The 14,425-nt window shown below is 41.1% G+C and overlaps 1 protein-coding gene across 2 annotated transcripts; it reads left to right on the top strand.

The window, feature by feature from the left end:
* Nucleotides 1-245: 245 nt before the first annotated feature.
* On the top strand, nt 246-13,741 carry atp8b4 (ATPase phospholipid transporting 8B4). Of its 2 annotated transcripts, XM_072386058.1 has the most exons (28): nt 246-505; nt 871-929; nt 3,348-3,406; nt 4,095-4,208; nt 4,301-4,399; nt 4,490-4,551; nt 4,661-4,733; nt 4,984-5,054; nt 5,203-5,282; nt 5,384-5,542; nt 5,706-5,794; nt 6,236-6,426; nt 6,548-6,756; nt 7,047-7,090; nt 7,178-7,343; nt 7,439-7,627; nt 7,851-7,966; nt 8,653-8,817; nt 8,903-9,014; nt 9,117-9,222; nt 9,418-9,559; nt 9,933-10,116; nt 10,805-11,028; nt 11,113-11,196; nt 11,683-11,928; nt 12,013-12,151; nt 12,241-12,371; nt 12,589-13,741. In XM_072386058.1, the coding sequence occupies exons 2-28, from the start codon at nt 884-886 to the stop codon at nt 12,898-12,900; spliced, it is 3,612 nt and encodes a 1,203-aa protein (XP_072242159.1). In that variant the 5' UTR covers nt 246-505; nt 871-883; the 3' UTR covers nt 12,901-13,741. The 2 variants fall into 2 exon arrangements, with proteins under 2 accessions (XP_072242159.1, XP_072242160.1); XM_072386059.1 differs by lacking the exons at nt 12,013-12,151; nt 12,241-12,371.
* Nucleotides 13,742-14,425: the final 684 nt, after the last annotated feature.

Genomic DNA, 14,425 nt, shown 5'->3' with positions numbered 1-14,425 from the left:
TTTTTTAAATAAATAAAAATTACGGCTCATAATTTCAATAAAATAATTTTGTGTTAAGAACATCATTCAGTGTGCGATTGTTGTTTATATTGAAATTCACAGGTTTTCAGGATTCTTCACGCAGTCAGGGACATAGAGGTGCACGTTTGCGGCATGTGCGCTCCCCCGCACGCACGCACGCACACGCGCAGACTTCCACCTTTCCCCGGTGACTCCAGCTCCTGCCTCAGCTGCCTTCTTCTCGGTGAGTGATGGTAGATTTCTGCTCACCGGTTCTCCTCAGGTTAACATAGGCCCACCATCCGCAGTTTTCCTCCGCTCATTACTCACAGCTCTTTCTACTGACTCACAAGAGTCCATCCATGTCTGGTGGTTAATTCAAGAGGTGGATAGCGATTACTGCGAGGAAATCTGCGGAATGCGGCGCTTGAAATGAATGGTTGTCAACGACTGGCAGGATTCATGGAGACAACACAAGACTGCGCCTGTGACAAACTTGTGCAAGGTATGAACGGAGAGAGAGCGCACTTAAGATTTGTCTGCGCCCATTTTGTTGGCATTTCATTCCACACACAGATATGAAGAAAACTCCATTAAACAGGCAATTGTATTTCGTTCAGAACAAAGGAACCGCGGGTAGACCTTGTTCAGAGGTTACACCCCCAGCTTTGTGCTTCTCACCTGGGATCTTTTTGCCCACTTGAGATTTAACCACTGCTGCTAGTTACACCTCTTTTGTTTCCAAGTTGTTTGTCTGGATAGAAAGGACAGTATTTTGCCATGTTATTTTTATTGCTCGTTCTGACATTCTGTGAGTCCACTTTTGGCATCGGTAAAATCTTACGTATGGGTTCTCCATGTGTCTGATAGGGAAAGCCTGGGGATGTCCCAGGAAAAGATGGCATTCTGGAGGAGAAATCCTCATGTTGGTAAGACACATTTTCATTTGTTCCCCGTTTATTCTGTCGTCAACAGTTTCATCTGTTCAACCCAGATGTTGAGATTGGAGGAAGCGTTGTATCCAATAAGGATGCAGTTGCAGTTTACTGACAGCCCAGTTAATGCATAGACACATAAATGAATAGTTAAATGAATAAGATTCAAGACTATTACAAATTGGGCAAGTTTTTTTTGGTTATTCCTCAGCAGTTTGAATTATAAACGTCTCAGGGATAAAGATGTCTCGTAGCTAATGAAAACTGACCATCTTAATTATTCTGTTATCAAAATGAAACTAGGATTTTTTTTTTCTAAAATACATCCTGAAGCGTTAGTGAATCATTTCACTGTAAGCTGCCGAGACTCGCAGGCTTGCCCAAGAATCAGTGGAAAATCCCTGGAAAAAGGGACACACATATTAGCCTGGGAACAACTGAGATAACTGAGCAACACTGCATTTAAATATCCTCAAATGAAATGCTTAAACAGGCTAAAAGCTTTGAATAGCAGTATTAATCAATAATTAATAGTTGTAGTAACTGATAGCTGGACGGTCTCAGTTGTTCTGTGAGATCATCTGTCCTGTTGCAGCGCGTTGCAGGTGTGTTATGCATAATTCAGCAATGATTTAACCTGGTTGAGCCCCAACAGATGTATGTTCTGGCTCTGCTGCTGGTGAAAAGTTAAAGTGCTTTGGTTAATGGTTTCATCACCTTTGAGGCTTATAGACTGTTATAAAGTTGTTTATGTAATGTGTGAATTTCCTCTCGAGACATAATAAAGCAAGACCGAGCCTGTTAACGAGCCTTAATGCATCACCTGAATATGAATGATGAAGCTGTGGAAAGGGCAGGTGCAGGCATGAACATACTACGGGCGTTCTCTCAGTCTTGTTTCACCAAATCCCCGAACAAGCAGTGGATTCCCAAGCCGACCCTATCAACATATCAGGGTCCGTTCATATACCTCTCAGACAAAGGCTCGTCCATCATAAGCATGTCGTAAGAGATATAAAGTGTATGTGAAAGAAGCACAGGGACGTATCAGCTGATCGTTTTCTGCCAATGTTAAAAGCTGAATAGTTTTTAAGTAATAACATCTTCTTTTGCACCAGACGGCTACTCAGCTTTTAACAAATACTAAGAATTGTTGAACTACCGTTGATTGGTTGATTTGGAACAGGGTTTGCACTTTGGTTTTGGTCCACACCTCCTACACCACATTCATTCCTGAGTTTTCTGCTGGTTGGTGGATTTTATTTCCTTCAGTCAGAGCTGCGCTAACTGCTTCCACATATTGCCTGTATTCAGCCTGTAAAAACTGGTTGCACTGTACAAGTTTAAAATCTAGTGTTTTTGTAGCTTAAGCTATACTAAATTCTAATAGTCATTAAATTTGCCTCAAAATCGCTCCAGTTTTGACCATTAGAAAACTCTTGTGGAAGCACTTTCCCTTATGAAGTGGAGTACAAAATCTCTGGATTATCACTTCAAACAAGAAGTCGGATATCGGGTAATAAATCAGCCTGAAGTAATAAGCAGCTTATAGGCAGACACTAGATACTAATTTGTACACCACTATATGAGAAAGCCTTGTGAGGAGAGAAAGAAAGGGACAGTTTATTCACTGAAGTCACATGTCTGTTTTATACAATCAGGATCAATGTTTTTTTTGCCTTTACTCCCCCTCAGATTTATCATCTGTATTTTGCTTTCTGGCCACACTGGGAATCTTCTATTCAGCTGGTATCTGTTTTTGCTTCTGTACTGTATGAAACCATGGTTACCATATTACTTGGACTGTTGTCTCAGGACAGTATAATTATTTTTGCTTTTATCACCTCTGTAGCATTTACTCACAGTCAAGCATTGATGGTGCTAGAATGCTTGACATCAGGTCTGTGCTAACTTCATCAGTCGTGCACTTGACAGTTAGTCTGGTGATATTATAGAGCCATGACTGGGGCCCACACACACTAACCTGCACACACATCAGTCAGAAAAAGAATAAATGAGACCAGCCAACCAGAATTAAATATTAAACTTAACCCCTCTGCTCCACTCTCTCTGCTACAAGAACATTGGGTCTGTCCTGACATGAGACTGTGGTTTGGTCATTTCACTAGTAAGTGGGATGACACCCAACGCCCCCTTCCCCCACACCCATTATCCCTCAAATCCACACATACTTTACTGATTTAATTCAAAGATAACTTTGGGAATCCTGTTTTATGTAAAATGCTTTCCAGTTTGAAAAAAATCTAAGTCAATAGAGTTATGTCCATGTTCTATACCTGCTTAATCCAATTCAGGGTCACAAGGGGGCTGGAGCCTATCCCACCTCCACAGAATTATGTTCATGTAACTTTTTTCTTGCTTAGATATTGACTGTGGGGTCTGTGTTTGTAGAGAAGGAACGCCGTGTGAAAGCCAACTCACGTGACTACAATGACAAGTTCTCTTATGCTGTAAGTAAGCCTCAAATTGCATTAAAGGAGACGTGCCTCTTTTTTTTCCCCCGCAAGTTGACACAATTTTCTGAATCCTTAATTAGATTTTTGTCACAGGCTTTGGTCGAAATTCCTTAGAGAGACAGTACAACACTCCCCTTTCACAACTCTTTTCATAACCCCTGGTTTTAGGGAGTGGAGTGAGCAGCTCAACTCCACTCTCCTCCCTCTATCATGGGATGTGTCTTAATTGAGATCTTTCCTCCAGCTTTGTGCTACTCTGCCAGTGTAAATTTGGGCATGAATTATACTTCAGTGATTCTTAAAGCATGTTATCAGCATATGAGAGAGCACACGGTAAATAGCCTGAGAGCTCACACTAGCACACACAGCAAACTGAGCTCTGGCAACCACACACCAAACTGATTTTATTCCCAACAACATACATTTCCCTCATCTGAAGTTTGGCATTGGGACAGCTGGCACTGCTCCCTCTTGTAGGCACAATCCCATTTTGAGTGGTATCGAACTGGCCCAGGTTGTTTAAAGACCACGCCACAAACCAGAGGTCAAAAATCATCAAATCAAATCTTCACATAAAGGCTTCAGACACACACATATATGCTCTCAAGCATAGAAAAAGTGATAGTTGACTGTGAAGTTAACTCCAAACACATGAATGTCTCTAAACATGTTCTTCGCTCAGGACAATCGCATCAAAACCTCAAAGTACAACATCTTCACCTTCCTGCCCGTCAACTTGTTCGAGCAGTTCCAGAGGGTGGCAAATGCTTACTTCGTAGTATTGTTGGTACTGCAGGTATGAACAACCGCTATTGTATGTGGATAAAAACCTAAACTTTATGAGTTTAATAAAACAAAGCTTGCTAATTTTGACTTTTTTTTCCAAAGTTAATTCCAGAAATCTCCTCCCTGTCCTGGTTCACAACCATCGTGCCTTTGGTTTTAGTGCTGGTAATCACAGCTGTCAAGGATGCTACAGATGACTATGTTAGTTCCACCATTCATCAAGTAACGACTCCTCTAATCTGTCATCTTTTAACTGCCTAAGTAACATTTTTACACCTTTTCAAAATTTAGTTCCGACATAAGAGCGACCGGCAAGTCAATAACCGGCAGTCTCAGGTTCTCATCAGGGGAAGGTACTTTCTTACCTTTTCTGGCTTTTTCATTTGAACGTTGTTGCACCACTCCTGAATTACCAAAAATAGAGGCATGTATTGTTGGCGTTTATTTGCTTTTGTTTCCAAGTTTGCAGAATGAGAAATGGATGAACGTTCGAGTGGGGGATATCATCAAGCTGGAGAATAATCAGTTTGTTGCTGTGAGTAAAATGTGCAAACACACGCTATCTAAATTCGGTTGATCCAGTCTTCCTTTTTTCATTCCAGTGCAGTCTTCGTTGAAGTGTGTATTTCACATTCAAATAAAATAACCAAAAGAGCAAGAGATATTAACATTGAAGGTTTTCTTTGGAATATTGAAGCTGCTGAGTGCTGTTTCAGGTTCAGTAATGCAGATTGATTTATTGCCTTGTTTAACTCCTGAATGTTTCATATTTGATTTACACGCAGGCAGACATCCTCCTCCTCTGTAGCAGTGAGCCTTATGGTCTGTGCTATATTGAGACGGCAGAGCTGGATGGGTGAGTGCTGCACTAGTTGTGTCAACTGAAAGAGGGGAAACCCAAACTAAAACTGGGCAAGACGTTCGTATGAGCGAGGAAACTGAGAGCTGCTCTGTAGTTTGAATGCATAGTATGACGGTGACTTTTTTATATTCTCCCCAAATAGAGAGACAAATCTGAAAGTCCGTCAGGCTTTGACTATCACCTCAGATTTGGGAGACGTTTCAAAACTGATGGACTTTGATGGTGAGATGATGCAGAGTACTGAGTCGTGTGGATTTGTACACTTAGATTTCTGTCCAGAGTATTTGTCAATGAGTCCCTTTGTTTTTGTCTTTGCTCCTCAGGAGAAGTCATTTGTGAGCCACCAAACAACAAGCTGGACAAATTTACGGGAACATTGCACTGGAAAGACAATAAATACTCACTGGATAATGAAAAAATGCTTCTGCGAGGTTGTGTTCTCAGAAACACTGAGTGGTGCTTCGGAATGGTCATCTTTGCTGGTATTATTATTATTCATGACATTAATATTCTATTTTTTTCAGCTTTTATTCACCACGTCTGTTAGCTTGTTTGCTTGTTTTTTTTTGTCAAGTTTCTCAAAAACCGAACCATCTTATTACTGTTTTGTATTCACTGACTGTTGTTTTTGCCTCCACCCAACAGGGCTGCAAACCAAACTGATGCAGAACTGTGGGAGAACTAAATTTAAAAGAACTAGTATTGATAGACTCATGAACACTCTGGTTTTATGGGTAAGATGTTTTTTGCTTTTTAAATAACAAAACATGTAACTTCATTTTCTGAAGAGTTTGGAGGCTTTGCAAAATTTAAATGTGAAACAGGGATTATTTGCTAATTGTTTACATTCAGTTTATAATATAGACAACTTATGAAACAAAAGGCCGCACCTGTGAGAACGTTTTTTCAAAACCTGTCGCTCGCATCAAATTCAAAATGAACAGAAGTTCACCTCGTGGTGGTAGAAGTTAAAAAAGAGCATCAGATGGAGTCGTATGAACCATAACACACACACACACACACACACACACACACACACACACACACACACACACGCACTCACACAAAAAGGTTCCCGTGCTCCAAAGGCACAAATTTTGCACCAAAAGTCCACCATGGGCATGCTGATATAATCCATCCCTGTAAAACCTTAAAAGAACACTGTTATTTTTCAGATCTTTGCCTTCCTCATATGTATGGGAGTTATTTTGGCAATTGGAAACACCGTTTGGGAGGTTGGCACAAAGTTTGAGGTGTTTTTGCCGTGGGATGAGTTTCAGAGCAGTGCTGTTTTTTCTGGCTTCCTCACCTTCTGGTCCTACATCATCATCCTCAACACAGTTGTGCCCATCTCACTGTATGTCAGGTAAACCCAAACAACATTCCCAGCGTCATCGTCACATATGACAATGTAGATTTCACGTTGAAAGACAAGAGTTGTACAGTTACACTGAGTTAATTGATCTAATGTGCGAATCTTCCCTCAGTGTGGAAGTCCTGCGTCTTGGTCACAGTTTCTTCATTAACTGGGACCAGAAGATGTACTTCAGTCAGACAGACACTGCTGCTGAAGCTCGCACCACCACCCTGAATGAGGAGCTCGGTCAGGTGGAGTTCATCTTCTCCGACAAGACCGGCACCCTCACGCAGAACATCATGGTCTTCAGCAAGTGTTCCATTAATGGACAAACATACGGTAGGACTGACACTCATACAGGGTCAGCGCACTGGGATAATTCCTTCCTCGTATCATTTGGAACAAGCACAAATGTTGTTGAATAGTTCAAGAAATGGTCAGGGAAGCAAACAAATTCCAAAAAACACAGAAGCCGACATTTTGCCAGATGTCAGGGCGAAACATTTACTACCAACAGTTCATTTTTCTTACAACTCATAGCCAGTCGAGCTAATTCAGGGGGCAAAACCATAATTCTGCAGTCTTTGACAAGGCAATGCACTGATTTGAACACCTTTTTCGTTTCCTAGGCGATGTCTATGATGAATTTGACCAGAAGGTGGAAATTACAGACGTAAGTAGTTTGAAACAAGCAAAAAAAAAATCTCCTTTTTATCAAGAGACAACAAAGTTAAAGTAGTTATGCAATCTGTATCTTCAGAGAACAGCCTGCGTGGACTTTTCCTTCAACCCTCTCAGCGACGGAGCGTTTAAGTTTTACGATGGCAGCCTGGTTGAAGCCATTAAACAAGAGGTTCCTGCAGTGGAGGAGTTCTTCAGACTGCTGGCTTTGTGCCACACTGTCATGCCAGAGGAGAAGAGTGAAGGTAAACCCAGTTGTAGATGCAGTAATAACTGCTGTCATTCAGTTTTATGATGATACGGTTGGTTTTTTTTGATAAATGTTTATGTTTAAATGAAGGGAATTTGGTGTACCAGGCTCAGTCACCTGATGAGGGAGCGTTGGTCACTGCGGCACGAAACTTTGGGTTCGTCTTCCGGGCCCGAACCCCAGAAACCATCACACTGTGGGAGATGGGAAGAGCTGTCACCTACCAGCTGCTGGCCATACTGGACTTCAACAACGTGCGCAAGAGAATGAGTGTCATTGGTTAGGTCTTAATTTATAACGGCAATGCTCTGATTAGATCATCGAACTCACTAGCAAACTCCATCTGATGACACTGTCTTTAAACATTTAGCTAATAACACGTGTGACAGTATATGTACATTTACATGCAGGGCTGTGATCAATGTATTTTTTTGTATGTTTACTTATAGTATTTCATTTTTGTTAAGTAATATTTGTTTTCTCGCTGTGTTTTGTTATCTAGTAAGAAATCCACAGGGCCAGATTAAACTATACAGCAAAGGGGCCGATACAATTATATTTGACCGTCTGGATCCATCCAATGAAGACCTCATGAACACTACCTCAGAACACCTTAATGTAAGTGATATCCAAATCAGATAGCCTCTTTTGTTTAAAGAGTTTAAATGATGATCACAACAAGTTTCTTATCTAACCTCACCATCAGAGAACGTTTTAGTGCGTAAAAGCCCATCTTTTTTGCTTATTCTCTACATTATGATATTCTGTCTTTTGTCATCTTTTGATTGAAACACTTGATTTCAGCTCCTGTCTCTTTAACGCTTCCCGACCTAAGAAACTCTGTCTGATTGGTCAGCTTTTGATTTGAAATTGGCAGAGAGCAAAAACTGCTTGTCGGCACGCACCATGCAAACGTGTAACACAACGATGAAGATGTGTAACAGAAGAGAAGCCGCAGCTTTGTCTTCTGGGAGAAAGAACTGCTCTCTTTGGTTTATAACTTTGGAGACCTTTTACAGGCACAAAAAGTCTTGTAAACACACATAAGGATAGAAAAAACTCAAAGAAGCATGATATAAATTCTATAAATGAATACATCGTGAACTATGCATCTGTATTCATAGCCTCAGAAATTCAGTTAACCGTACAAAATGACAAAGACCATAATTGTACTCACACTATAATGAGGACTCCTGCAGCATCCTGAGTAGATTTGGAATTTATTCTACCAGATTAATTAAAAAGATCACTCATAATTGCTGTTTTATGTCTTTTTCTTTTTCTCTTTATCGGTTTCCTTGCAGGAATTTGCTGGAGAAGGGCTTCGAACGCTAGCCCTGGCCTACAAAGACCTCGATGAAGAATATTTTGAGGTTTGGTTGAAGAAGCTTTTGTTCGTGAGCACTGGGATCGAGAACCGTGAAGATCAGTTGGCTCTTCTGTATGAGGACATCGAGCAGGGCATGAAGGTAAAATTGACATCCTTATGTTTACATCCTTGAAGTAATCAATCCCGTTCAGCAACTACAGACTGAATGTTTGACTCGGTTTAAGCTTCTAGGAGCCACAGCAGTTGAGGACAAACTTCAGGAAGGAGTGCCAGAAACCATCGCCTGTCTGAATTTAGCTGACATCAAGATCTGGGTCCTAACAGGAGACAAACTCGGTAGCTAAAAACTAATGACTCTAAATTATGCTCTAATCAGACAGACAATAGCTGCTTACTTATCTTTGGAGAACAACACAGCTGTAAACTGTGATATTTCAGAGACAGCGATGAACATTGGCTACTCCTGCAACATGCTGCGAGATGACATGAATGAGGTGTTTGTTATCTCTGGCCTCACACTGCTGGCAGTGCAGCAGCAGCTCAGGTGACTCATCACACTTACACAACAAAAGCCACAGAGGAGCACTGCTGTGCATCTTTGTTTTCTCACTTGTTTGTGGAAAATCTGTGCCTTTAGGTAATTTCTTCATCTGCCTAAAGAGAATACTGTAACTCCGTAATTAATTGATTTCATCAATGTATTGAAAATGCATGCTTACCACCTTTCTTCTCTCCTCAGGAGCGCTAAGGAGCGCATCCTCGGCCTGAGTCGAGTGAGCAGTGCAAGAGAAATTGAGAAGACTGGTATGTTTGCAGATGATTCCGTGTTTGAGGAAGCCATCATTGCAGAGTATGCCTTAATCATCAATGGACACAGTTTGGTAAGAATTTGTTAAATGCCGCACAGAAATGTCTCAAATTAAATGTTATTTTTTCCCCCGTCATGCTTGGGTTCTTATTTTGGTAGTGGCTATTAAATGTTGGCTGTGTTGTTGTCTGCTGAATCTGGCGTTTCTCTAACTGCTGCTGACTCAACATAGTCTAATTACCAGAAAGCTGCTGTGCTGCCAAGGGCCGTCAGATCTATTACATGTTTTCATTAACATCCATTGCGTACTCCCTCGCTGCGCCTGGGGCAGTGTGCAGCTTACACAGTTACACTGGGCTGTTGCTTGGTGCTGCCTCTGTGGGGGGTTGAGGTTATAGCGTGGTAATGATGGGTTAACGGGTGTGATGTATGTGTTTGCCTTCCAGGCTCATGCTCTGGAGCCCCAGCTGGAGCACTTGTTGCTGGATTTGGCCTGTTTGTGTAAAACAGTCATCTGCTGTCGGGTCACTCCAATGCAAAAAGCTCAGGTGGTGGAACTGGTGAGGAGGCACAAGAGGGCTGTCACCCTGGCTGTGGGAGACGGAGCCAACGATGTCAGCATGATCAAGAGTAAGTCTTAAAAAGAGCAGTATAAAGCAAGCCTCTTGTGTGGTACTATTACAGGCACCGTTTACATAAGGATGTGTGCAAACTCAGATAGATATAAACTGACACTTAAGTGTATTTGCGGTTGCCCAAACAAATCTCGTGCCAAGCAGGAGGCAGCCTCCAAAGCAGACCTTTGAAAAATACAGTTCTATGAGTTAGTTGCACTTTTTCCTTCAGAATGAAAAATCGGCGCTTCAGAATATTTCCTTATAGCACTAAAAATGCTCAAAAACATGACAGTGGAAGTAAAACACAGTTTATTAGCTTAAGCTGCTGGAGGCACACAGACAGACAAATTATTATTGTTATTATTTGATTTCTTTATGCAGGATATCAATGAGTCAAAGACCGCTCTTGTCTTTTTACTTTGACTTAGAAACATCTTTTATCAGATGTATCGGCCAAAGGGAATGTTTGTGTAGCCTAAAGCAGAGATTAATTACTAAATAAATAAATGGATACTTTTGATCTGACAATGGTGCAAAAATTATATTAATTTGTTTGTTTATAGGAAATCAATATTATTGGTAGTATGACTGCTGATTTAAAAGTGATCCTCAGTTGGACCATAAGTTGTGCCTTTAATTTGGTAAATTTATACAATTATTTCTTTGAGGTCTTAAACCACAGTCGTACATTTCTTGTGCAGCTGCTCACATCGGTGTTGGCATCAGTGGACAGGAGGGCATGCAGGCCGTTCTGGCGTCAGATTACTCTTTTGCTCAGTTTCGATACCTGCAGAGGCTACTGCTGGTACATGGGCGCTGGTCCTACTTCCGGATGTGTAATTTCTTGGCCTACTTCTTCTACAAGAACTTTGCCTTCACCCTTGTTCACTTCTGGTACGGCTTCTTCTGTGGTTTCTCAGCACAGGTAAGAAATCGCAATGTATCGTGAAACCTTGGGGCTTTATGAAAGTTAAATCAATTATGTTTATAACTGTTCTTGTTCCCACAGACTGTGTATGATCAATGGTTCATAACCCTCTTCAATATCGTCTATACATCTTTACCAGTACTGGCAATGGGACTTTTTGATCAGGTAATGTTTGATATGTGACATGAATAATTTAACGCAGACTTTGGCATTAAATATTAAATCAAATGTCTTTTAAAGGCTACGTCTTCGTTAAGAAATATTTCTTTTAGTGGTCTCCCTTGGAAACTTCCTTGTCTATCTTTAATTGATTTTTTTTCTTTTAAAGATACTGTCAAGTCATGCAGGTGAATATTTCATTATTACTTAAAACCTCTTCTACTGTCATCTTTAGTAAATGTCCCACAATTACCTAAAATCTAACCCAGCAGGGACTTCATTGAATTTAACTTCATGTGTGACTACAACCCCTAAAACCAAATTCTACTACGACTAATACTATATTGCATACTCGTCGTGCACATCATCAACTCACCGTTTGCCATGCAGCTCCTCTTAATAAACTTTCCTAACCATGATACAGTATAATCTCTATATTATTCAATAGCAGAGCATATCACGTTATAGCCACGGCGCCTCTGTTTTCTGCAGGATGTCAATGACCAGAACAGCCTTCGCTATCCAAGCCTGTATAAACCCGGCCAGCAGAACCTTCTCTTCAACAAACGCCAGTTTTTCCTGTGCGCACTGCAGGGGATGACTACATCATTCTTGCTTTTCTTCATTCCCTATGGTGCCTTCTCTGTTTTGGTGAAAGAAGATGGCTCCCACTTTTCTGACCAACAAGCGTTTGCTGTCACCATAGCAACCTCCTTGGTTATTGTTGTGAGTGTTCAGGTGAGTCCCTAAACAGAGCGAAGTGAACTGAAGCAGCCCTGGTGATTAAAAAGGCTTACACTTTAATAACGTGTCTGCTCCTAGGTTGGACTTGACACCCACTACTGGACAGCAGTCAATCTTCTCTTTGTATGGGGCAGTCTGATGGTGTACTTTGCCATATTGTTTGCAATGCAAAGTGATGGCTTATTTGGCATTTTCCCGAGTAATTTCCCATTTATCGGTGAGTTTGGCTCGGTGTGACAAACACGAGACAGTAAAACTGATACGTGGAAATTGAGGACCGTTAAATTTCTCTCTGTGTCTCCTCAGGCACGGCCCGGAACTGCCTTTCAGAGAAAAGTGTATGGTTGGTCATTCTTCTCACCACTGTGGTGTGTGTTATGCCTGGTTTAGTCATTAGCCTCTTGAGAGTGGACCTCTTCCCAACTCTAACAGACAAGGTAAACTAACTGTGCTGTGGGCAGTGTGTATTTAGTGGGTAAAACTAACTCATCAAAAACCAGTTGGAACAGTAAAACGCTGTTTTCTCAATCATGGATCAGTTCTGGAAACATAATTGTTAGATATACACCAATATTTCAATTATGTAATAAAATATTGTGTTTACTCAGAATAGGGATCTGAGGAATTTCGTCCCTAATGGCTGTATTTTCACAGGTCCGTCGTCTCCAGCAGTCCAGGAAGAGACAAGGACCCCAGGAGCAGAACCTAAGGCGAGTGCGCAGGACAAGCTCTCGCCGCTCTGCCTATGCCTTCTCCCACCAACAGGGCTATGGAGAGCTGATTACCTCGGGCAAAAATATGAGGACGAGCACAGTGACTTCTGCTAGCTCCCCTCAAAGAACAGCACATAGCTCCAACTGGATAGAAAATATGTTAAAGAGAAAGAACGAAGTGTCTTGCATCTCCCACGAAGAAGCAGGTGCAACAGAAAGCAGCACCGGAGTCACACAGACTGTGAACTCCTGAGTGAGGGACTGTGGACAGAACAGGATATATGGATCCTAACGACCAAGCACAAGCTTTCAGTGTCCTTCATTTGGGTGAATCTAGGCTCAAATCAACATGTACCTCATTTTTTAAATCAATATGACTCATGTGGGCTGAATGTTGAAGGCCAAGCAAAACAGGTTTATCTGGAAGAAACGTTTCCCAAGAATCTAGCTGCATGTAAATGAAAAATGGTGAACATTTTCATCTTCACCATGCAATACGTTTCTAAAATTTGCAGACTTTCACTTTTACAGCAGCGGGTATATTTTTTATACCATATTGTTCAGAATTTGTCAAAGATAAAGAAATATTTCTTGTGGAGCAAATATTATCAACTGATCTCCAAGCATTGGTATGTTTTGCCCCCCCCCACAGCATTCATTTTCATTTCACAGCCTTTTCTGATTCATCAAAACAAAAAGTAATCCTCAGCTGTCAAAAGCAAACGGTTGTATTATACAGAAATCAGGGGATAAATGCAGCCCCGATCATGAGTGCAAAAAGCACATGAAGCTTTCTTCTAAACCTACATCCAAAGTGCTAAAATACAGGTGTTCGTGTAAATTCTCAAATGGAGCTGCTGAACATTTTGAAAAGCACAATGTATTACATTTTACTCACTCCACATTGTGAAAGTCTCTATGCGAAAATGGAAGTATGGAACTTGTAAAGCTGAGACGAACTGACTTCCCTGTTCTGTGCCTTGTATGGTTCCTGTTCAATACATGGCTTTACCTCTTTTTGTTGATGTTGGATCTTCCTTTGGCCTGAATGTATTAGAGGGGATGTGACCCTAGAATGCATGGCTTAAATCTGATATGTTCTTTAAAAGAAAAAAAGAAATGCTTCATTTGAACGTGGTCAGTCTCTGAAAACGTTGAAAACAATAACCGATCGAATTACGAACATCATGTCAACAAACCGAAGCAGTAAAAATGATTCTAAAAGATTTTTAAAGCTTTTTTTTTTTTTTTTTTTCTTTTATACGTGAAATATTGAGCAGATATTTGTGGAGAAAGAATGGGCCTGCACCATTTACTATACATGCTGGTAAAAAGGAGCAAGGTGCTGAGCCGGCAGAGTCTGCGCCTCATTTAAATGGCGTCTCAGCTGGTGCTTATGCCAGACAAAAGGTAGTTTTAAATGAATGAATAAAGTCATTGACTCCACCGAATGTGTTTCATTCAATGCCATACATTAACCAGCACATATGTGCTGGCCTTTTTTTTTCCCCCACTTTTCCCTGGGACACATTTCTTAACAATTAATGACACTAGATCATGTTTGTTTTAAAGTGATGTCTCCTTGAGCTGGGTTCATTCATGATATAAACTCCTCCCTTGCTGTTTGGCATCACCTTTAGACACCTTTCACATGCTGGCGAAGGGTCAAGGTGAGGACCCAGTGAGACCTCAATTGCTGACCACCATTTATTTCAGCACCGTGGAGCAGCCTACCGTCATTGGTCTCTAACAATGTGAGAAATGATCCTGTGCAGAAA

The sequence above is a fragment of the Leuresthes tenuis genome, unplaced genomic scaffold (assembly GCF_036924035.1).
Source record: "Leuresthes tenuis unplaced genomic scaffold, fLeuTen1.0.hap1 SCAF_5, whole genome shotgun sequence".
Taxonomy (NCBI): Eukaryota; Metazoa; Chordata; class Actinopteri; order Atheriniformes; family Atherinopsidae; genus Leuresthes; species Leuresthes tenuis.
This window is presented reverse-complemented; position numbering and strand designations above follow the sequence as displayed.

Excerpts from the sequence above, each read along its gene's own strand:
- atp8b4 (XM_072386058.1), top strand. The coding sequence starts at position 884 with ATGTCCCAGGAAAAGATGGCATTCTGGAGGAGAAATCCTCATGTTG. Across the intron at positions 4,552-4,660 it reads CAGGTTCTCATCAGGGGAAG|TTTGCAGAATGAGAAATGGA; the intron begins GTACTTTCTTAC and ends TTTGTTTCCAAG. Across the intron at positions 11,197-11,682 it reads CAATGGGACTTTTTGATCAG|GATGTCAATGACCAGAACAG; the intron begins GTAATGTTTGAT and ends TGTTTTCTGCAG.